The 25,496-nt window shown below is 48.3% G+C and overlaps 1 protein-coding gene across 1 annotated transcript in view; it reads left to right on the top strand.

The window, feature by feature from the left end:
• nfia (nuclear factor I/A) overlaps window positions 1-25,496 on the top strand; it is a 172,231-nt gene that overhangs the window by 99,044 nt on the left and 47,691 nt on the right. Inside the window, exons 3-4 of the mRNA XM_086224309.1 lie at window positions 19,498-19,563; window positions 24,998-25,072. Coding sequence (XP_086080435.1) covers window positions 19,498-19,563; window positions 24,998-25,072 — 141 coding nt within the window. The remainder of the gene's footprint in view (window positions 1-19,497; window positions 19,564-24,997; window positions 25,073-25,496) is intronic.

The raw sequence follows: 25,496 nt of genomic DNA, 5'->3' as shown, positions 1-25,496 counted from the left end.
TGGAACGGTTCTGCTTCCTGCTAGAACAGTTCAGTGTCCTGTAGAACGGTTCTGCTTCCTGCTAGAACAGTTCTGCAGGTAAAGTTCATCACTGGAAGGAGGAAGTGCTCTCGTACCATAATGTGCCTTTTTCCGATGGTGTTTGACGTCTCCGGTCGGGCGCCGCTGCGACACGTGTAAAGTTTGTTGTCTTGTTTGTCCTGTTTGACAGCAACATACTTCCTGGTGCTAACAGGCGCTTCCCCACCCCGCCGGGCCCCGGGGCCCCTCCTGCCGTACAGATGCCAGTGCAGATGGGACCTTCCTACCTGCCTGCATCGCTAATGGCATCATGCCCCCCCCCCCCATAATCCATAAATATGTAATTTGTTCAGCTGTCTGCATTAAATATGCATATGAGAAGAAGGCATTTGTTATTGTGTTTTTGCGGGTCATTAACGGGAGCGCCGCAGCGTATTAGCTCGCCACTGAGGAAGAAACAACAGGCGGAACAACAGGAGAACCAGAGACACTCACGGAACATCTGACAGCGGGGGGGGGGGGGGGGGGCTAGAACCAGAGATCAGATGCAGGTGACTTGATATCATCTTGCCTCAACCAATCAGGTTCCTCATTAGAAAGGCGCTCCTCACGCCTGTTGTCACCCGTAGGAGGCGGGGGGGAGGGGTTGGAGATTTTAAGTTTTGGGGTCAGCTGCTCCGTCACGCCGGTGCGTCAACACGGAAGGAACTGGACTGCTCTGTTGAAACCAACTCGTTTCAGTGGAATCAGACGATGAGGCAACTTTCCCCGTCAGCTGCATGTGACCTTTGACCTTTGAAAGAGATGACATTTTCTCTCATTGTCTTTAGTCTGATAACCCGTTTACATAGAAACCAACTCCTGCTGACATCTGCTTCTTCCCTGCCCCCCATCACTGCTGCCTGTTTCTGTGGTTCTGCTGACAAACGACTGATGGAGAACATGGAGGACAAGTTGAGAACAAACGAAACAAACAGGAGATAAGAAATAAAGACGTCTGGTAGAGGTGTGTGTGTGTGTGTGTGTGTGTGTGTGTGTGTGTGTGTGTGTGTGTGTGTGTGTGTGTGTGTAGTTCCTGCATTGCTGAGGAACGCAGTGGAGAGCCTGCAGAGACAACAGCGGGGGTGGGGGTGGGGGGGGGGTAATCTCATCATGTCTGCTGGCTTCTCTCCTCCAGTGATCAGGAGGTGAAAGAGGAAAACCAGGAATGTTCTGTTCCCAGGGGAGAGCCCCCCCACCCTCGTCTTCCCCTCACACACAATTCTTCTGGTTCTGTGTGAAAGGTTCATCAACGTGACGGGATGCTGTGCTGCGGCTGCCTGCGCGACGCTGCGGCTGCCTGCGCGACGCTGCGGCTGCCTGCGCGACGCTGCGCCTGCCTGCGCGACGCTGCGCCTGCCTGCGCGACGCTGCGCCGAGTCTCATTAGAACATCACAGATGCCTGGAAACTTGCGACTCCTTTGATGAAGTGAATGTTATTGAACTGTGTCATGACTCCGCCCCCTCCCCTCAGACGCTGCGGCTACAGAAACGGCTACTATCACACAACAAAAAGCAGTATGGTTGTTTAAGTCTGTAATGGGACGATTGTTTGTGTGTGCCTGTGTGTGTGTGTGAGAGAGAGAGAGAGAGAGAGAGAGAGAGAGCGCGGGACAGGAAGGAATAATGTAGCGTGACCAAGAACACGCCTCCAAGATCACAACACTTCAGTGTTTTGCATTTTGTACAAACGAAGATGCACAGAAGGACAGTTTTATTCCATCAGCTGAGCACTCGTTAGCTGGCAGCCTTAACGAGCATACACACGTGTGTATGACCCAGTGGTTGACTTAAGACACTTGGTTTCTCAGCCTGAGGTCACTGAGGTCTCTCCACTTCAGAAGGGGACGAGTCTGTCAGCCTGAATGGAAACTCACACACACATTCATGCGCACGCACACTCACGCACCACACTCGCACACACATGCACACAGGCACACACACGCATGCACCACACACACGCACACACAACACTCACACACACACTGTACACTCACACACCACACACACGCTCAGAAACACACACTGTACACTCACACACCACACACACTGTACACTCACACACCACAAACACGCTCAGACACACACAGTACACTCACACACCACAAACACGCTCAGACACACACACTGTACACTCACACACCACACACACGCTCAGACATACACACTGTACACTCACACACCACACACACGCTCACTCACAAACTGTACACTCACACACCACACACACGCTCACTCACAAACTGTACACTCACACACCACACACACGCTCACTCACAAACTGTACACTCACACACCACACACACGCTCACTCACAAACTGTACACTCACACACCACACACACGCTCACACTGTAAACTCTCACCACACACACAAGCTCAGACACACACTGTATAGTTACACACAACACACGACACTCATGCACCACACACGCTCTCACACACACACACAGTACACTCACAAACCACACACATGCTAATGCACACACTGTGCACTCACACATCACACGCGCGTTCACACACACACACACACACACACACCTACAGGGATCTGGTTGCAAGAATGTGTGCGGCAGATAAGATGTGCTGTGTGTTACCACGGTAACCCTGTCAGCCACATGGTGGTTGTATCAGTCAGCTGGTTGGTGTCATCAATATTTTGATGGTTTTACCACAATTTTTATTTTATGGAAAATAAACAAATAATTAAATTCTGTTTTTAGATTTATTAGTTTTAACACTTTCAAACCAAATCTCTCCTCCTCTCCTCCTTTCCTTTCCTCTCCCTCTCTCCTCTCCTTCTCTCCTCTCCTCCTCTCCTCTCCTTCTCTCCTCTCCTCTCCTTCTCTCCTCTCCTCTCTTCTCTCCTCTTCTCGTCCTCTTCTCTCCTCTCCTCCTCTCCTTCTCTCCTCTCCTCTCTTCTCTCCTCTCCTCTCCTCCTCTCCTTCTCTCCTCTCCTCTCTTCTCTCCTCTCCTCCTCTCCTCTCCTCTCCCTCTCTCCTCTCCTCTCCTTCTCTCCTCTCCTCTCTTCTCTCCTCTTCTCGTCCTCTTCTCTCCTCTCCTCCTCTCCTTCTTTCCTCTCCTCCTCTCCTCTCCTCCTCTTCTCTCCTCCTCTTCTCTCCTCTCCTACTCTCCCTCTCTCCTCTCCTCTCTCCTCTCCTCCTCTCCTCTCCTTCTCTCCTCTCCTCTCTTCTCTCCTCTTCTCCTCCTCTTCTCTCCTCTCCTCCTCTCCTCTCCTCCTCTTCTCTCCTCCTCTTCTCTCCTTCTCTCCTCTCCTCCTCTTCTCTCCTCCTCTTCTCTCCTCTCCTACTCTCCCTCTCTCCTCTCCTCCTCTCCTTCTCTCCTCTCCTCTCCTCCTCTCCTTCTCTCCTCTCCTCCTCTCCTCTCCTCTCCTCCTCTCCCTCTCTCCTCTCCTCCTCTCCTCTCCTCTCCTCCTCTTCTCTCCTCTCTTTTCTTTACCTCGGATTTCCATGTTTCTCTCTTCACCATGCATCCTTCCTCTCAGTATATGACATAATCACTGTGTAAGTTTGACCATGGTGCATTGTGGGAAGGCGGGGTGGAGGTGGGGGTGGGGGTGGGGGTGGGGGTCGTCTCTAATTCTGTGTTTGCTGCCTCTAATTCCAGCTGAAGCTTCGCCTGCTGCAAAGCCATTACCATTGATTTTCTTTTTCCTCTGCCGCTGCGAGATGGGATTGGAATCACACTGTCGAGCCGCCGCGTCTTCCTCGCCATCGTCATCTGCATCCTCCTCTTCGTTATCCTCCTGCAGTGATTCGATTTCACTGCAACTTTATTTCACTCGATTCGTGGCTCCTCCTCCGCCGCCATCATTCAGGGGCCATGTGTGTTAGTGGCGGTTCTGACTTTGGCTCTTGTGGCGTCAGTCAGTCAGCTGTTTGCTGGACTCTCCAGCCTGCCTCATAACCAACACAGCCACTAGATGGCGCCTGTTGCTGAAAAAAAATGACCTGATGGGTCAGAAATGTATGTGAAGTTGAGCAGTAGGGTGTTAAGTTACACTCCACCAAAAAAGTATATGCCAATACTTCAAGTACTCACTGATAGGAGTACTCACTTCACTGAGATGTTTTTCCATCCTTCTTTACATCTGTGTGACTCCAGAATGCAGGAGGAACCAGCTACGTCCATTAGCTTGAAGCTAACAGAAACTGATGGCTCTCAGCAGCTAACCTGTCCAAACATGGCAGGACTTTGGTGCTCATCAGGATGTCAACGTTCTCCATCAAACACCTGCATGAGTCACAGGAAACAACAATCTGACGCGTGGCGTTCTGACCTCTGTCGTGGTCACGATGAGTGTAGCAGACGTGTTCAGGCCATGGTCTCACCATCACATCCTAACGGAGGCATCAGCATGTTTGAGCCACACGTTTGTCAGGTCAGCGTCTTTGCGACACGCCAACATTCCCAAATTGTTTCAGGTGAAATTCTGTCTTAGAGGGTGGTGATGTAATGAGGCCGTGTCCTCAGGAGCAGGATGGAATATTCTAGAAGAACCTCAGCAGAGCGCTGTCATGGAAACCTTGCCTGGATAGATTCCCTCGTCCTCTTACGGACTCTCACGTGTTCACGTGCATTCAACGTGTTCCTTCATACGTGGAAAAATCCAGTCAGTCCCCAAAACGTCTAAATCACACGTGATCAAAAGTTCATATGTGACTGATCACTGAAACTTTTCTATATGTGTGCGTGTGTGCGTCTCTCTCTCTCTCACTCTCTCTCACTCTCTCTCTCCCTCATGTACACACATATACGTATATGTATAGAAATGTGTGTATATATATTTATATATATTTATATGTAATATACGTATATATTTACTATAAATGATCTGAACAGGGAAAAGTGAGAAATAATGACAACATAATTTCGCTTTTTAAAATTTCTGCATCCCTCCATTGCTCCCTCTTTTCCTCTTTCCTCAACTGTTGACCTCCTCCTGCCCAGCTGACCTCTGACCTCCTGCCCCCCTACCCTTACCCAGTTACCCTGATGATGTGCGTTGCTACGGATACCGTTCACAGCTGCATCTTTTAGCAGTCACATATTATCAAGCTACTTTGTCATTATATCATTTCTTCACGTGCTGCTCTGTGAACTCATCGAGGAAACTGACGGCTTCATTCATGTTTACACTCACACACACACACACACACACTCACTCACTCACACACTCACAATCACACACACATAATCACACTCACTCACACACACACATTCACACACACACTCACAATCACACACATTCACACTCACTCACACACACATTCACACACACTCACACTCACTCACACACACATTCACACACACTCACTCACAAACACATTCACACTCACTCACACACACACATTCACACACACTCACTCACAAACACACATTCACACTCACTCACACACACACATTCACACACACACTCACAATCACACACATTCACACTCACTCACACACACACATTCACACACTCACTCACACACTCACAATCACACACACATTCACACACTCACTCACACTCTCACACACACATTCACACTCACTCACACACACACATTCACACACACTCACACTCACTCACGCACACATTCACACACACTCACTCACAAACACACATTCACACTCACTCACACACACATTCACACACTCACTCACACTCACTCACACACACACATTCACACACACACAGTCACACTCACACACACATTCACACACACTCACACACACACATTCACACACACTCACACACACACATTCACACACCGATTCACACTCACACACACACATTCACACACACACAGTCACACTCACACACACACATTCACACTCACTCACACACACACATTCTCACACACATTCACACTCACTAACACACACACATTCACACTCACTCACACACACACATTCACACTCACTCACACACACATTCACACTCCCTCACACACACACATTCACACACACTCACGCACACATTCACACTCACTCACACACTCACAATCACACACACATTCACACACTCACTCACATTCTCACACACACATTCACACTCACTCACACACACACATTCACATACACTCACACACTCACACACACATTCACACTCACTCACACACACACATTCACACACACACATTCACACTCACTCACACACACACATTCACACACACTCACACACACACATTCACACTCACACACACACACATTCACACTCACTCACACACACACATTCACACACACTCACACACACACATTCACACACACTCACACACACACATTCACACACACTCACACACACACATTCACACTCACTCACACACACACATTCACACACACACATTCACACACACTCACACACCAATCATTATCCTTTCAATTTCAAATAGTATCCATTCTGCACCACCCACCCACTTTGACCTCTGAACTCTCCTCCCTCCAGCAGGAGTGTGAGTGCGTGTGTGTGTGTGTGTGTGTGTGTGTGTGTGTGCTTTGCTTGTGTGTGTGTTTGTGTGTGTGTGTGTAAGTAAGCTCTTGAGGCTGACGAAGACTTGGAGGCATCTTTCAACCTCCTCCTCCTCCTCCTCCTCCCCCTCCCCTGCTCTCCTCACATCTCCTCCTCCTCTCTCTGGCTGCTCTTCCTTCATTCCCAGCATGCCCCAGTGATGAAGCTCCATTAAGATCGACCAAAGCAGAAACACATGTGGAGCTGAGCCATGTCCGACTACCGTGTGCGTGTGTGTGTGTGTGTGTTTGTTGCATGGTGGTGCTCTCGTTGAGGCATGGCTGTCACCTTCAGCTCATTGAATGCCTGACGGTGAGGTGGCTCTCGTGAGGTGGTCAGCCTGCTCTACCTGCCACAGCCGTGATGAGGACAGGAGAGAATCAATCACATGACACTCGGAACTAAATATCTATGCTCAGCCTAAGCCACGCCCCTTTCCCTGTCCAAGTGGACCCAAGCAGTCACGCCTCAAAACATCTGGAGGTGGATTCCTTTCACTGGTGTTCCCAAGTGGGCATGTGGTCAATCAATTACAGTAATAGATGGTAATGACCCCTGAGTGGGAGGAGTTAACCCCTGTCCGAAGCCTGATGGTCGCGCTGACGCACATTGTCTGATAACATCTGGAACCGGAGCTTTGGGAGGAAAAGCAGCAGAGATCACATGTGGTTTAAATCCACTCAGAGGTTTGAGCTCAGGAAGCTCCACCCACTTGCTGAAGAGTTTCACATTTCAAAAGAAAACAGGGTTGACATCATGAGACTGAGGACAGCGTTTGCTGGATCAGAAGCGGATCAGTCTGCTCACGGAGAAATCTGCGATGTCACCGTTCATCAGTGACGCGCGCCAGACGAGGGCCATCAGGAGTCTGATGGAAGCTGCTCAGGAAACCATGAGAGTGAGAAACTGAGCTTCACTGACAGGCTTGGCGGCACGTGACATGACGTGGAGCCTCTCGCACTCAGGACACCCTGCAGCCCTCCGTGTTGTCTGACAGGCTCTTTGTCTCTCCTCCCCCGACATCCAAATTGAACATCTTGTTGCTGTCAAGTCTTCACAAGCCCGATGATTGACGGTCCTTCAGTGCTGCAGAACATTTGTGTGTATTTGTTGTTTTGGTTCTTTAAAGGAAAAGTCTGGCTGACAGTTACAGGTGATGCAGACTTAGAGGAAGTAGGTGTGTCTCTAAAACGTCACGGAGAAGCAGGGGTAGGGCAGCAGGGTATGGAAGCTCTGGGAGTTGAATGAGGGGAAACCAGTTTGTCCTGATGAGGACACGACAGGTGAATCAGGTCCGAGTTTAATGTCGCACAAACAAGCACTCGTAACGGGCTGTGAGAACACGCGACGTCGTGGGATCAGTTTGGAAAAACCTTCCTTTGTTGAAAGAACAGAAACTCGGACCACTGCGTCATGTGACCAGCAGGCGTCCGTCACCCAGGACGTCCCGGTGATCAGCTGCTGTTTCTGAGCCAAATTAGAAATTTGTGATTATTGGTATCTAAGGCAGGGTTGAAGTTGTGATCCGCTTCATAAATAGGTTAGGAGTAAACCAATTTAGCGGGAGGAGACCTCGCCGTCAACGCGTCGTCATCTTTTAATACGTCGACACAATAAATAAATTAGAGCCATAATGTTCTTTCCTGCTCGCAGCCTATTAATAGTAAAGAGGACGCGCTGCCATCCAGAGCGGATTAGCATCTGTGTTTGATGTGGTTCCACTCTTCTGCGGCCGAATGCGATTGCTCGTCGTGTTTGTTTCAACAGAGGAGGAGGTGTGTGTGTGTGTGTGTGTGTGTGTGTGTGTGTGTGTGTGTACCATTTTTTCATCTCTTTGCCTTTCGGGGCATCAGAGGAAGACAATGCCAAATGAAAACCTCAGAGACGTGGCTGGTTTCTCTCGTTCTTCTCTGTGTGGTTTGTGGGGGGCCGGCTGGCCCGGAGGGGCCCGTGGAGAACGCTGGGAGACCGAGAGCATGATGGGGGGGGGGGGGAGTGGAAGAGGGAAAATCCCAGTCAGGTATTGAAGGACATGTCTGCTCACGTCCTGTTTCCTGGGGAGAAAAAATCAGGAAATGATGAAGTCATTGATCAGTCCGACCTCTGCTGCTGCAGCTGAGCATTCTGGGAAAACTCCTGCATAAATTTAAAGCAAAAAAACTGAGTGTATTGTGGCAAATGACCAGGAGAACTGGTAGCAGCTGACTTCCGACATCGGAGGACTTCTTCTGTTGTTCTTAAAACTCACTGGTGAGTCTTACGTGTTCTTTCATCACCATCAACACACACTAGAGTTTACTTTGGCACACACACACACACACACACACACTCATTCTGTCTTGCTGCCAGAAATACTCATGAGAGTGCCAAATGTGGATTCTTACGCCACCGAAAATAGTCCTCAACAAATCCACCGTTTCTTCCTGAGTGTTTTCTACAAACTACTTTAGGAAATGACTAAATATGGACGTTTGTGTTTGTGAGGTCACATGTTTACATGTCCCATGAAGTCAAACGAAGCTCAAAGCTGTTTGAGATGAGATCAGGACGCCGCTGCAGGCCTCCACTTTCCTCCATCATACTTGTCATCCTCTCCTCATGTTCTTCGCTTTTCCACATTCTCACCCTCCTCCTTTTCTTTACCCTGAACCCCCCCCCTTGCCCCCCCATGTCCCCCAGGTGAAGTGTGCACCAGATTACATCCTTAGAAGCACTAAAGGAAATAGTGGAGTTGAACAAAAGCCAAAGTCCAAACGCCGAGACCTGGGAGTGTGTGTGTGTGTGTGCGTGTGTGCGTGTATCGGGGGGGGGGGGCGCTGTGAGGAGCTCTCAGTAACCCCCCACCTCCTCACTGACAGCTTGACCTCTGACTCGTCCAGCTGGACCGTAGAGTGAGGAGGTCAAAACTATTTTTGTGTGATTCAAGACATTCATGAAAAATCCTCACCATCGTGCACCTGAAGTGGCGTGCAGCGACCCGAGCCGCCACGCCGCCTCTGACATGGATGACACTGACACTGCTCTCTTCCTGTTTCTGCTGACATAAACTTAACCACATGGTTCTCATTGTTACTGTGACGACGAAGGCGGCGTGGAGTCAAACCAACATGGCTGACAGAAAGCCACAGCCTGGGACTTTACAGACGCAGCGGCGGCTCTGCTGCTCGCTGTCATTACTGGACGCTGCTGCAATGACGTCCTGGTAATGTGAAGGTTCGAGTCAAGATGGCGGCGCGTGGATTACTGTCTTTTGGCTCTTGAGTGGGGACGAATGGTGGCTATGACACGCTGGCGTGTCATCCAAGTGTGATGTTACTTTAAGTCCTCATGTGAACCTGAACTGTGACCTCCCTCTCAGGGTTAGTGTCCTCAAAAAGATGGCTACACTCACTTCTGCGTGCGTGCGTGTGTGTGTGTGTGTGTGTGTGTGTGTGTGTGTGTTTTCGTGGCAGCATGCCAGGAGCTTTACCCGCAAACCACCTGGTGCCACACTGTGTGTGTGTGTGTGTGTGTGTGTGTGTGTTTGTGTGTGTGTGTTCCAAAGCAAAAAGATGTTGATGTGTGTGTGTGTATGTGTGTGTGTGTTGAGAGGACACACTCAATGTTTATGAAAGTGTAAAATTCTGTTTCATGGTTTCATCAGTAGGGTTCCTCGTTTTAACAACCATAACAAAAACAATGAAAACTGCCAGTCACCAGAAGCGTAATCATCAGAACCCGTTCTCTCTGCCGCTTTGTGGGGCGGAGCTTAATCAGCAGGTTTGCTGTGGTCGTCCATGATGTCACGAGTCAGTTTAAAGAAGATTAAAACAGCAATAATTATAATAATAGTAACAGTAATAATAATGATATTAATAACTAATAATAAGAATGATAATAACAGTCATAATAACTGTAATAATAATAATAACAATAATAATAATGTAAATTATAACAATTGATGAAAAAAGCTTCGACTGGAATGACAGATTCCTGCTCTCCAAGACATTTCAGTTAATTCAAATCTGCTTTTGTGGGCGGAGCTTAAATAAAGCAATGATGTAAATGAGGACAGGAAGACAGGAAGGAATCGAAGGACATGAAACAAACTACAAGGAAACTTATCTTCTTCATCTTGAAATATTGATACACACACCCACACACACCCCGTAGGTTGTGTGTGGGTGTGTGTGGGTGTGTGTGGCTGCGTGCAATCATCCATTAGAGAGCTATAATTATGGTAAGTGAGGCAGAGCTCCGATCAATACGGCAATTCATCAATCTGGCCCCGCCCACAAAAAACACACTATTTCAATTTGACCACAGTCCAGATGTAACCACTGACCACACACACGCTGCCGCCTCTGCATTACAGAATTAAAAAAAATACAATCTAATTTCAGAATCACTTAATTCTTTAAAGTTCTTCTGTTGCTTTAATCAATTAATCAGCTGATGAGATTTCAAAATGATGGTAATTAACTTCATAAAAACACAAGGCATGATGGGAATCAGAGTCATGTGATGAAAGGCACTTCAACATATCAACATGTTGCTGACTAGAAACAAATTCAGATGAGATTGTCTTTAATTTCTAAATTCATTTAGTTGATTTTTAATGATTGATTGGGATAACAAACTTTTTGGAAACTTAAAAAAGATAATTTATTCTACAAATTTTATATATACTATATATATATGTATACACACGTGTGCATATATGTATACACACGTGTGTATATATATATATATGTATACACACGTGTGTATATATATATATGTATACACACGTGTGTATATATATATATGTATACACACGTGTATATACATATATATATATGCACATGTGTGTGTATACATATATATGCACGTGTATATATATATGTATACACACGTGTGTATACATATATATATATATATGTATGTATACACACACACGTGTATACATATATATATATACACACGTGTATATATATATACATATATATGCACGTGTGTATACATATATATATATATACACACGTGTATATACATATATATGCACACGTGTGTATATATATGTATACACACGTGTGTATATATATGTATACACACGTGTGTATATATATATGTATACACACGTGTGTATATATATATGTATACACACGTGTGTATATATATGTATACACACGTGTGTATATATATGTATACACACGTGTGCATATATATATATGTATACACACGTGTGCATTTATATATGTGTATACACACGTGTGCATATATATATGTGTATATACATGTGTGTATACATATATACATATATATGCACACGTGTGTATATATATACACACACGTGTGTATACATATATATATATACACACGTGTATATACATATATATGCACGTGTGTGTATATATATATGTACACACGTGTATATACACATATATATATGCACGTGTGTACATATATCTTCATTTATACATATATATAATTAAGTTATACTCATATTCATTTCCAAGAGGTGAGTACAGTTTGATCATTTCCGAGAAGTACGATGGCCTGGATGACTGAGAATTTTCACAAATGCATTCATTTATGCATTTATATAAGAGGAGCATCTTTAAAATGCTAAAAAAAGGAAACTTTCCTTCATCATTTTTGCTGTTTTTTTCCCTGAATATAACAATACAGTGTCCGCAGGTCAAAGGTCACTCGATGTAAACACCATTTTATTGGCTTGTTTCCAGTTGAACTCACTGGAGAATCTGCAGAGCTGCAGACTTTAGAAATGATGAGCGGCAAATTTATGTTGGATTGGAAGGTTTTGGTGTGTGTGTGTGTGTGTGTGTGTGTGTGTGTGTGTGTGTGTGTGTGTGTGTGTGTGTGTGTGTGTGTGTGTGTGTGTGTGTGTGTGACCAATGGCTGGTAATGGTGGCGGCCCTCTTTTGTTCTGGCAGAAGGTGGCAAATGGCAGCTGCTCAAAGAAAAGAGACAGAAGCTTCAAAATGGTTGCCAATACTTTAAGATGGCTGCCAGGCTGTAGGGAGAGAGGGCACATATACACACACACACACACACACCCATACGCACACACACACACACACACACACTGGCCAGGGCATGGGGTGAGCAGTAGAGTGTGTGTGTACAGAGAGACGTGTGTTTGTGATGGAGAGTGTGAAGAAATCTGTGTCTGTTTTGAAACGTGTGTGTGTGTGTGTGTGTGTGTGTGTGTGTGTGTGTGTGTGTGTGTGTGTGCCTGTGTGCATGTGTGTTGCTGTTGGCAGCGCTTCCTTGGCAGCGGCGGACGTTTGGGCGTCCAACAATGGAGACGGCTAACGGGATTCTCTCTCTTACACGCCGTCTGAGGGAAGAGAGACATTCACGACCGACGGAGAGAGAAGTTGGCGCTCTCTGTAAAATGGCAGCGTCTTGGCAGCGGTGCCTCGTCTGTTGGTGCGGTTTTATTTTATAATTAACAGAACACAAATTAAACACACGGATCTGGTGTTGTGGCTGAAGCCGCTGGCGTTTGAGCGTCACGTGTGTGTGATCAATTCAGGGTGCGTATCTGATATGAAGCGGCCTCAACAAAATGGTGGCTGGTGGGCGGCATCAAGATGGAGGCCAGAAGTGTCGAGCGGTTTGGGAGAGAAATGTCTTTCATGCATCATTTTGTGTTTCTGTGCCGTGATCTCACAGGAAAGGAAGCTTTTATTATGGCGAGTCACGTCCATCCTCCTGTGTGCACACGTGTGCATGTGGCTGGCGAGCTGCTCCGTGCAGCCGTGCCAGGGTTCATGATGCCAAGTCAGGGTCGAGATCCTGCAGCGCTGCCTGGAAACACAAAACAGCGCCCCCCCCCCCCCCCCCCCGTGACCACGAGCACGGACACAAACGTCCCTCTCTTCTTCTTGCTTCCTGATGTCCAGTTTTATTTGTGGTGTCGCATCGTTGACCTGATGATGTCAGTGCAGCACACCAAAAGAAATTCAACGTATCTCAGAACAAACGGCTGGCATCGTGAAAGTCTCCTCAAACATGAGAAACCGAGAACTAGGGTCTGGTGTCCTGGCTGAAGCCCCGCCTCCTCTGACCCTGCAGCGCAGACGCAGTTGATGTTTTCTGTTTTCCGCTCCAGTGTCGATGTTCTTGTTCTGTAGCTGTGAGGTTTTTTCTGAATATGAAGGAAGGAAGAGAAACTCGGAGCAGCAGCGCAGAGGCCGACCAGGCTTTTTTTGATTATTGTGTATTGATGCCGAGAGCTCGTTCAACTAACAGAGTACAGGTGGTTGTGTTTGGGGTCCCAGGGAGCCGTCCCCCTGGGGGAGCCTGCGTCTGTCCAGGCGTCCTGACTCAACTTCCTCTGCACCACGACAGTCAGACTTCACTGGCCAATTGAAACCTGTTCTCCTTCTGTGGGGGCGTGGTCAAAGTGGCGTGCTGCTGACTTGTTCCTGTCTCAGCTAGATGATTTAAAGGTGTTTCCTCTCATTTCCTGCTGACACACTTTCGCCGTCGGACGCTCACTGGTCAACTCTTTCTGGTTTTGACAAAAAATTTGAGGAAAGAATGTCTGAGCTGCCGGGGGAGGAGCGCCACCTGCTGTTCTGGAGGGGAAGAAGCGATTCATTGCATTCACGTACACTAGGAAGGTGCAGTTGAAGTCCCAACAATTTTTTGTTTACATTTCTCTTTGGTTCTGGTGTTCACACTGTGGCAGCAACGACTGTCAACAAAGGTCAGGAGGTCAGGATCAAACATCTGTGGGTGGACAAGGCGGCGTGTGAGTGTCCCGCCTGGCGACTGACAACAGATTCTCTCTGGGCTCAAAAGGGTTAACTTACCCAGTTTGGTGTGTTTTCAGACCTGTCAATCAAACAGACTGTGACATGATCAACTTATTGTGTGTGTGTGTGTGTGTGTGTGTGTGTGTGTGTGTGTGTGTGTGTGTAAAGTTAATTAATCTGTGTGTGAGATGAGGGGAAGTGGCTCCAGCTGATTTGTAGCCTTTATAAAAATGAATTCATACATCTTCTCATTTCATTAAAAGCTAAATCTGAGTGTGTCAGGGCTCCGATCGATCTGGTGTGTGTGTGTGTGTGTGCGTGCGTGTGTGTGTGTGTGTGTGCGTGCGTGTGTGTGTGTGTTGGGGGTTAACACTTGAGGCGGGCCTGCTGGCGGGAACAGCTCCGTCCTCTGTTCTGATGAAGCAGTCTTCCAGGAAGACACAAGCTGATGTGGAAGGTGTGATGTCCCCTCTCTCTCTCTCTCTTTCTTTCTCTCTGCCCCTCTCTCTCTATCTCTCCCTCTCGCTCTCTCCCCCTCTCTCCCTCGGTCTAATGGTTGAATTAGTAAAAAGGTGAAGGTTCTCAGGTCAAAGGTCACATCAGTTTGTCAGCCCCTAACGGAGCAGTGCTGACTTGGATCAGTCCCGCTCGTCTCGGTTTGTGGCGGCTGAACAAACATCCGTCATCGTCTATTAAACGAAGCTGCGTTTGTCGTCACCACAAGCTCCTCCTCCTCCCTCCTCTCTGGCTCTTTCTGCCTTTCTGGGAATTATCTAGCAGCCCCCTCCCCCCCATCCCCCATGGGCACGCAACCTCCAGGCCCCAGTTTGACTTTCCCACAGAGGAAGAGAGGGACCTTTGCCCTTTTCCTCTCTTGCCTCATCGTTTCCTTCTCTACGAGTCACATGGGAGATGACAGCGGCGGCTCATGTTTGAGATGTGAGACGAGTCCACGCAGTCAGGGAGGACAAGAGGAGAACCGAGGTTGATGGAACTAAAGATGGTTGAATGATGGAAGGTCTGTTAGAGTCAGAAAACCTCTTTAGAAATCAAATAACAGACTCCTCAATGAAGGAGAGAGAAGAAAAAAGAGAGGGGAAACTACAGCAAGGGAAAGGAGTGATTGATCATGGAATTTCAAAATAAAACTGGCTCTTAGTTTGAGGCATTTATTGACAGAGACGGATAAAAGTACTTTTACAAATAAAACCATGTACTTCTGTACACTGTAGGGGTCGCGAGAGATGTAGACAAGGAGAAAATGGAAAGAAAGTAACACAAACAACCACGGACCTCTCACTTCATTCTCATTTCTTCAGACTCGCTGACATAACAGACATGACAGTGCTTGCTGAAGCTCCGCCTCCTGACAGTACAAGTGCTTTTTTGTTGTTTCCAGAGTAAAAGCTCCTCTTCTCAGTGCTTTGGACGCTGACAGAAGAACGGGTTTTGTGTAATGTTCTTTTACAACATCTTGACGAGGTCCAGAGGTTTCCCAGGCTGTTCCATCATGGTGCTGCTGAAGAAGGATAGAGGAGGAGGAGGATGAAGATGAAGGCAAAGCAGATGGAAGGAAAGGAACAAAGTTTTCAAAACAAAAGCTTTGATAGGAGGAACTTTAGGGAGCAACTTTTACTTTGAAGGCTAAAGAGAAAGATTCAAGGATTGTTTACTGGTCGGTGCTGCTGGTGTGAACAGAGGGCTTTTATTTTGCTCTGTTTTTGGATTTACCCCCCGCTCAACACACACACACACACACACACACACACACACACACACACACACACACACGGTGTCCTTGCTGAGGTGAGGGGTGGGTGCAGACAGGCCAGTCTGCTCCCACGCCTCATTAGCATATTTAATTAACCCAGACTAGGGGGCTGCCCGCTGAATGGGGGCGGGGGCAGTGTGTGAAAGTGCCCTCCATCACACACCCATCTGCACACCACACCCCCCCCCCGGTTGCCATGGTTTCAGCTTGATGCTCTTTGTTTTAAGCTGCTGAAGCAAACAGACACATGAACAGCATGCAAACGAGTGTGTGGGGGGGTGATGCTAAGTAACTACATTTATAATAACAGCACATGTATGAGCATCAAATCCTCCTCCTCCTCCTGCTCTTCCTCCTCCTTCTCCTCCTCCTCCTCCTTCTGCTCTTCCTCCTCCTCCTCCTCCTCCTGCTCTTCCTCCTCCTTCTCCTCCTCCTCCTCCTTCTGCTCTTCCTCCTCCTTCTCCTCCTCCTCCTCCTTCTGCTCTTCCTCCTCCTCCTCCTCCTGCTCTTCCTCCTCCTTCTCCTCCTCCTCCTCCTTCTGCTCTTCCTCCTCCTTCTCCTCCTCCTCCTCCTTCTGCTCTTCCTCCTCCTCCTCCTCCTGCTCTTCCTCCTCCTTCTCCTCCTCCTCCTCCTTCTGCTCTTCCTCCTCCTTCTCCTCCTCCTCCTCCTTCTGCTCTTCCTCCTCCTCCTCCTCCTGCTCTTCCTCCTCCTTCTCCTCCTCCTCCTCCTTCTGCTCTTCCTCCTCCTCCTCCTTCTGCTTTTCCTCCTCCTTCTCCTCCTCCTGCTCTTCCTCCTCCTTCTCCTCCTCCTTCTGCTCTTCCTCCTCCTTCTCCTCCTCCTTCTGCTCTTCCTCCTCCTCCTCCTCCTCCTCCTCCTTCTGCTCTTCCTCCTCCTTCTCCTCCTCCTTCTCCTCTTCCTCCTCCTTCTCCTTCTGCTCTTCCTCCTCCTTCTCCTTCTGCTCTTCCTCCTCCTTCTCCTCCTCCTTCTGCTCTTCCTCCTCCTTCTCCTCCTCCTCCTCCTTCTGCTCTTCCTCCTCCTTCTCCTCCTCCTTCTCCTCTTCCTCCTCCTTCTCCTTCTGCTCTTCCTTCTCCTTCTCCTTCTCCTCCTCCTCCTCCTCCTCCTCCTCCTCCTTCTCCTCCTCCTCCTTCTGCTCTTCCTTCTCCTCCTCCTCCTCCTCCTTCTCCTCCTCCTCCTTCTGCTCTTCCTTCTCCTCTTCCTCCTCCTCCTTCTCCTCTTCCTCCTCCTTCTCCTCCTCCTCCTCCTCCTTCTCCTCTTCCTCCTCCTCCTTCTCCTCTTCCTCCTCCTCCTTCTCCTCCTCCTCCTCCTTCTGCTCTTCCTTCTCCTTCTCCTCCTCCTCCTTCTCCTCCTCCTCCTCCTTCTCCTCTTCCTCCTCCTTCTCCTCCTCCTCCTCCTTCTGCTCTTCCTCCTCCTCCTTCTGCTCTTCCTTCTCCTTCTCCTCCTCCTCCTTCTCCTCCTCCTCCTCCTTCTCCTCTTCCTCCTCCTTCTCCTCCTCCTCCTCCTTCTGCTCTTCCTCCTCCTCCTTCTGCTCTTCCTTCTCCTCCTCCTCCTCCTCCTCCTCCTCCTGACATGTTCATGCTGATGTTGGAGGTCAGTTGTAGTTTCAGTCTGCTTGATTCCCTGCGTCCTCACTGACAGGACCTCACACTGCTACCTGTTTAAACCTCCTGTTGTAACCAAGTCAGTTATACTGCAATATTACACTTTAAATCAAGTACAGTACATGTGTATAATAGTAATTACACACATTCTGAGTAAAGCCTCAGCAGGCCTGAGAAGTGCCTGAGGACAGGCAGGTGTTCTGCTTCGCGACGCTTCGTAAAACACCGTGATGAGATCAACGCCAGCGTCTCTTCCGTGCGTGTTGGGTTCACGTCGAGTGTTTCGGTTTCCTGTGGCGATAAAATCAATTTCACTCTCTTTTCCTAATTGAGTACCTGGATCTGTCGATGGAGGGGAAGGTGGAGCGTCGTGCAGCAGATTTAGGCAAGAATCTGCATTTTTATGTGTTTTAACAGAAGAATCCCAAAAGTGATGCTCGCCGTGTCACGTCCTGGCCGCCGTTTGTCCTCGTGAATCATCTTTGACGTCTTTACACGTGTTTACAGAGTGAAACAATTGAACCGGAGACTTCATGTTTTTACTAAAAGCATCTTGAACAGCAGCTCCTCTTCGGTTTGCTCATAATCAAAGACTTAAATCTCATCGCCCGTCCTTGTAAAAACCTCCTGACTGGACGCCATTTGTCTCCGTCCGGTCCTGAGTCATGGCCCCAGCAGCCAGCTCCAGGGGGATGATGGGTAATATTTCTTCCACTCCCTGACTATTTTATCTGCAGCACGGCCGATCGATGCTCCTGAAGCCGCTAAATTATTAGCAGGAGCTGCATCAGAGCAGAGAGCATGCTGGGAAACCAGATGCAGAGAGAGAGAGTGAGAGAGAGAGAGTTGGACTGCAACAAGTTTCCCACAATCCATCAGTGATTCTGCTCAGGATTTGGATCAGCTGATTCACACTGCAGCTGGGACTGAGTCTCAGAAACAGGAGCAGCCCATCACAAAGAGTGTTCAGAAGAACCAGACGCCAAGTAGAAACCAGCAGCCTTCCTGCCGCTGTGCCGCCATGTGATTGGTGTTGTGACCTTTGACCCTTCAAATTGATAAAAGTTGCAGATTCCCGAAAACAGAGTTGTAAAAAATCCTTAATTTGCCTGCTAAAGAGGACGTTCACGTTGATGACGTGAATCCTCAGCATCACCGACGCCACTAAGATGTCCTCTATAAATACGTTCTCCTGCATCAAATGGACGCCACGCATCAGAGAACATGCTGGCGCGTCATGAACCGGCTCAGACCGAAGCAGGAAACCACGCCAAGCACCCAAGAAGCAGCTTGTTTTAAATGAGGATCAACTAGGAATCAAGTTCAGGATCAACGACAGCCAGCGTACATGATTTAGAATGTGTGAAACAGTCAGTGAGAGACGGCATGCGTGCAAAACGAAGTATGGTGAAGTGTGTGTGTGTCTTCTTGTACTTGCTACATAGTGAGGACTAGAATATGTATTTAACCAACTAAGTGAGGACATTTTAGCCGGTCCTCACATCTTCAAAGGGCCGTTTGAAGGTCAAGACTTGGTTTTAGAGTCGAGCTTAGAATCAGGTTCAGGTTAGGTAGTCTGGTTAGTGTCGAGGTTAGGGTTAGGCAGTCAGTTGAGATGGTTAGTGTGAGGGGGAGGGGCTAGGGAATGTATAACATCAATGAAAGTCTTCACAAAGACATAAGTTCAAGGATGTGTGTGTGTGAGTGTGGAAATTTACCAGGTTATTACTTGAGGCTGCTTTGGTTGAACTCCTCCTCACATTCGTTTGTCTGTTTCCTCTCCAGAAAGTGGCCAATCAGAGAGCCCCAACCAGGCCAGTGAGTCAGACATCAAGGAGCAGCCAGAGAATGGTGAGGCCTCACTGAGCACCTTCACCTGGAACCACGTACCTGTCATACATTCACAACCACCTGCATCTGACCCCCCCGCACACACACACACACACACACTCACACTCTCACTCTCTCAAACACACACACACTCTGACACTCAGACTCTCACACTCACACACACTCACACTCTCTCAAACACAAACACACACACACTCAAACACTCTCACACTCAGACTGTCACACACACACACACACACTCAGACTCTCTCAAACACACACACATACTCACACACACTCAGACTCTCTCTCACACACACACACAATCAGACACTCTCAAACACACACACACACTCACACACTCACTCTCACACTCAGACTCTCTCTCTCACACACACACACTCAGACACTCAAACTCACACACTCTCACACTCACTCTCACACACACACACTCACTCTCTCAAACACACACACACACTGTCACACTCAGACTCTCTCTCACACTCTCACACTCAGACTCTCTCACACACACTCAGACTCTCTCTCATACACACACACACACACACAAACTCAGACTCTCTCTCACACACACACACTCACACACTCTCACACTCAGACTCTCTCTCACACACACTCAGACACTCTCAAACTCACACACTCCCACACTCAGATTCTCTCTCACATACACACATACTCAGACTCTCACACACACTCACATACTCTCACTCTCACACTCACTCTCTCAAACACACACGCACACACTCAGACTCTCACACACACTCACATACTCTCACTCTCACACTCACTCTCTCAAACACACACACTCACACTCAGACTCTCTCTCTCACACATACACATACTCAGACACTCTCAAACACACACACTCTCACTCACACTCAGACTCTCTCACACACACTCACACACTCTCACAATCAGACTCTCTCTCACACACACACACACACAGACTCTCTCAAACACACACACACTCACACACTCTCACACTCAGACTCTCACACACACACAAAGACACAGACTCTCTCAAACACACACACTCAGACTCTCATACACACACTCAGACTCTCATACACACACACACACACACACTCTCACACTCACACTCAGACTCTCTCTCGAACACACACACACAGACTCTCAAACACACACACACACTCTCACACTCAGACCCCCTCTCACACACACACACACACACACTCAGATTCTCTCAAACACACACTCACATACTCTCACTCTCACACCCCCTCCTTCAAACACACACTCACACACTCACACACACAGACTCTCTCTCTCACACACACATACTCAGACACTCTCAAACACACACACACACACACAGACTCTCTCAAACACACACACACTCACACACTCTCACACTCAGACTCTCACACACACACAAAGACACAGACTCTCTCAAACACACACACTCAGACTCTCATACACACACACACACTCAGACTCTCATACACACACACACACACACACTCTCACACTCACACTCAGACTCTCTCTCACACACACACACAGACTCTCTCTCACACACACACACTCTCACACTCAGACTCTCTCTCACACACACACACACACACACTCAGATTCTCTCAAACACACACTCACATACTCTCACTCTCACACTCACTCTCTCAAACACACACGCACACACTCACACACTCACACACACAGACTCTCTCTCTCACACACACATACTCAGACACTCTCAAACACACACACACACACACTCTCACTCTCACACTCAGACTCTCTCTCACACACACTCACACTCTCACAATGAGACACTCTCTCACACACACACAGACTCTCTCAAACACACACTCACACACTCTCACACTCAGACTCTCTCTCTCAAACACACACACACACTCTCAGTCTCACACTCACTCTCTCTCTCACACACACACACACATACACTCAGACTCTCTCAAACACACACTCACACACACAGACTCTGTCTCTCACACACTCACACACACAGACTCTCTCTCTCACACACTCACACACACAGACTCTCTCTCTCACACACACACACACAGACTCTGTCTCTCACACACTCACACACACAGACTCTGTCTCTCACACACACTCACACACACAGACTCTGTCTCTCACACACACACACACAGACTGTCTCTCACACACTCACACACACAGACTCTGTCTCTCACACACACAGACTCTGTTTCTCACACACACTCACACACACAGACTCTGTCTCTCACACACTCACACACAGACTCTGTCTCTCACACACACTCACACACACAGACTCTGTCTCTCACACACTCACACACACAGACTCTGTCTCTCACACACTCACACACACAGACTCTCTCTCACACACACAGACTCTGTTTCTCACACACACTCACACACACAGACTCTGTCTCTCACACACTCACACACAGACTCTGTCTCTCACACACACTCACACACACAGACTCTGTCTCTCACACACTCACACACACAGACTCTGTCTCTCACACACTCACACACACAGACTCTGTCTCTCACACACTCACACACACAGACTCTGTCTCTCACACACACTCACACACAGACTCTGTCTCTCACACACACAGACTCTGTCTCTCACACACTCACACACACAGACTCTGTCTCTCACACACACTCACACACACAGACTCTCTCTCTCACAAACACAGACTGTCTCTCTCACACACAGACTCTCTCTCTCACACACAGACTCTGTCTCTCACACACTCACACACACAGACTCTGTCTCTCACACACTCACACACACACTCTCTCTCTCACACACTCACACACACAGACTCTCTCTCTCACACACTCACACACACAGACACAGACTCTGTCTCTCACACACACTCACACACACAGACTCTGTCTCTCACACACACAGACTCTGTCTCTCACACACACTCACACACACAGACTCTGTCTCTCACACACACTCACACACACAGACTCTGTCTCTCACACAATCACACACACAGACTCTGTCTCTCACACACTCACACACACACAGACTCTGTCTCTCACACACACTCACACACACAGACTCTCTCTCTCACACACACTCACACACACAGACTCTGTCTCTCACACACACAGACTCTGTCTCTCACACACTTACACACACAGACTCTGTCTCTCACACACACTCACACACACAGACTCTCTCTCTCACACACACAGACTGTCTCTCTCACACACAGACTCTCTCTCTCACACACAGACTCTGTCTCTCACACACTCACACACACAGACTCTGTCTCTCACACACTCACACACACAGACTCTGTCTCTCACACACTCACACACACAGACTCTGTCTCTCACACACACTCACACACACAGACTCTCTCTCTCACACACAGACTCTGTCTCTCACACACACTCACACACACAGACTGTCTCTCACACACTCACACACACAGACTCTGTCTCTCACACACTCACACACACAGACTCTGTCTCTCACACACACACACACACACACACAGACTCTCTCTCTCACACACTCACACACACAGACTCTGTCTCTCACACACTCACACACACAGACTCTTTCTCTCACACACTCACACACACAGACTCTGTCTCTCACACACTCACACACACAGACTCTCACAGACTCTCTCTCTCACACACTCACACACACAGACTCTCTATCTCACACACTCACACTCACAGACTCTCTCTCTCACACACTCACACACACAGACTCTCACAGACTCTCTCTCTCACACACTCACACACACAGACTCTCTATCTCACACACTCACACTCACAGACTCTCTCTCTCACACACTCACACACACAGACTCTCTCTCTCACACACTCACACACAGACTCTCTCTCTCACACACTCACACACACAGACTCTCTCTCTCACACACTCACACACACAGACTCTCTCTCTCACACACTCACACACAGACTCTCTCTCTCACACACTCACACACACAGACTCTGTCTCTCACACACTCACACACACAGACTCTCTCTCCCACACACTCACACACACAGACTCTCTCTCTCACACACTCACACACACAGACTCTGTCTCTCACACACTCACACACACAGACTCTGTCTCTCACACACTCACACACACAGACTCTCTCTCCCACACACTCACACACACAGACTCTCTCTCTCACACACTCACACACACAGACTCTGTCTCTCACACACTCACACACACAGACTCTCTCTCTCACACACACAGACTCTGTCTCTCACACACTCACACACACAGACTCTGTCTCTCACACACTCACACACACAGACTCTCTCTCACACACTCACACACACAGACTCTCTCTCTCACACACTCACACACACAGACTCTCTCTCTCACACACTCACACACACAGACTCTCTCTCTCACACACACAGACTCTCTCTCTCACACACTCACACACACAGACTCTCTCTCTCACACACTCACACACACACAGCTGTTAGTGATTATCACTGTTAGGAAACAGAAGCTTCCACTTCTCTGCTGCTCTTGCATGGTGGTGCCGTCTGGTGGGAAGTGTTCTCGGCGGAGTGGAGCCACGTCCAATCAATTGCACCAACATACCAGAGTGATTTCACACTGAGCACTAAAGTGTCATGAACACTTTGCTGCTCTACTGTTTCAAAATTCACCAGAGTTCGCTTCAGGATTCGATTGGTCACATGATCTGGACAAGCTGATGTTGAGTCTGATGCCAGCACCTGTAAAACTCCAAGCAGGGATGGTTGGCATCTGTGGGTCACGTGACATCACAAGCCTCTCTGACTGCATTAACCTACACGCCATCATCCATCATCCATCCCTCCATCATCCATCCATCCCTCCATCATCCATCCCTCCATCATCCATCCATCTCTCCATCATCCATCCATCTCTCCATCATCCATCCATCCATCATCATCCCTCCATCATCCCTCCATCATCCCTCCATGTTCCCCCTCTCCTCCTGTTCAGGGTGGTGGGGGTGGAGCCTATCCCAGCAGCCTTCCCCCTGGACAGGTCACCAGTCCATGGCAGGGCCAACACATAGAGACAGACAACCATTGGCTCTCCCAGCCACGCCTACGGTCAATTTAGAGTCTGGATTAACCTGGTCCCTCTTGATGTCTTTGGACTGTGGAGGAAGCTGGAGTACCAGAGAGAACCCAGCAGGAACAGGGAGAACATGGAGACTCACCCAGAAAGACCCCGTGCTGCAGCCGGGGCTCCACCCTCAACCTTCTTGCTGGGGGCCACACTGAGGACCACCATGCTGGCCTAAATAACTTATATTTTATATTATTTATATATGAACAAAACACAATCTTTGCGCTTTTGACAATTTCACATTTGAGTGGCAGGTCTGAGAGGGCAACAGTGTGTCATTAATATGAGCTGATCAATAATCAATTGATCATTCTCCCCTCTTCTCAGGTCACCTGGGTTTTCAGGACAGTTTCGTGACACCAGGAGTCTTCACGGTGGCCGAGCTGGTACGAGTCTCACAGAGTAAGTTCACCTCCTTCTGAGCCACACAGAGCCCCCCCCCCCTCACACACACACACACACACACACTTATGTTTCTGAAGTGTCATCATAGATTTGAAAATTCCAAATTTGTTTGCGTTGATGAATGTTTTGTGAAGAAAACACTGACATGCTCTTCTTATGAACTTGTGACGAACACGCTCAGCTACATCAGCTGTGACGTCATCAGCTGCCACGAATCAGCACTGAAGTGGTTAATGAATTCACTGGTGAGTATTAACATGGACGGGGGGATGGCGGGGGGTGAGATGGACGGGCGATAGTGAGGAGAGAGAGACGAACGTGACCTTTAAAAAGTGCCGACGTGCAGGAGAGAGAGAGAGTGACAGAGCGCAGTGAGATCTATATGAGTCTGTCGATGGCTAACAATAGGCGGTGTAAAGTG

Source organism: Aulostomus chinensis, chromosome 14, assembly GCF_037954235.1.
Source record: "Aulostomus chinensis isolate RoL2024-O1b breed Wild chromosome 14, RoL_Achi_v1.0, whole genome shotgun sequence".
Taxonomy (NCBI): Eukaryota; Metazoa; Chordata; class Actinopteri; order Syngnathiformes; family Aulostomidae; genus Aulostomus; species Aulostomus chinensis.
This window is presented reverse-complemented; position numbering and strand designations above follow the sequence as displayed.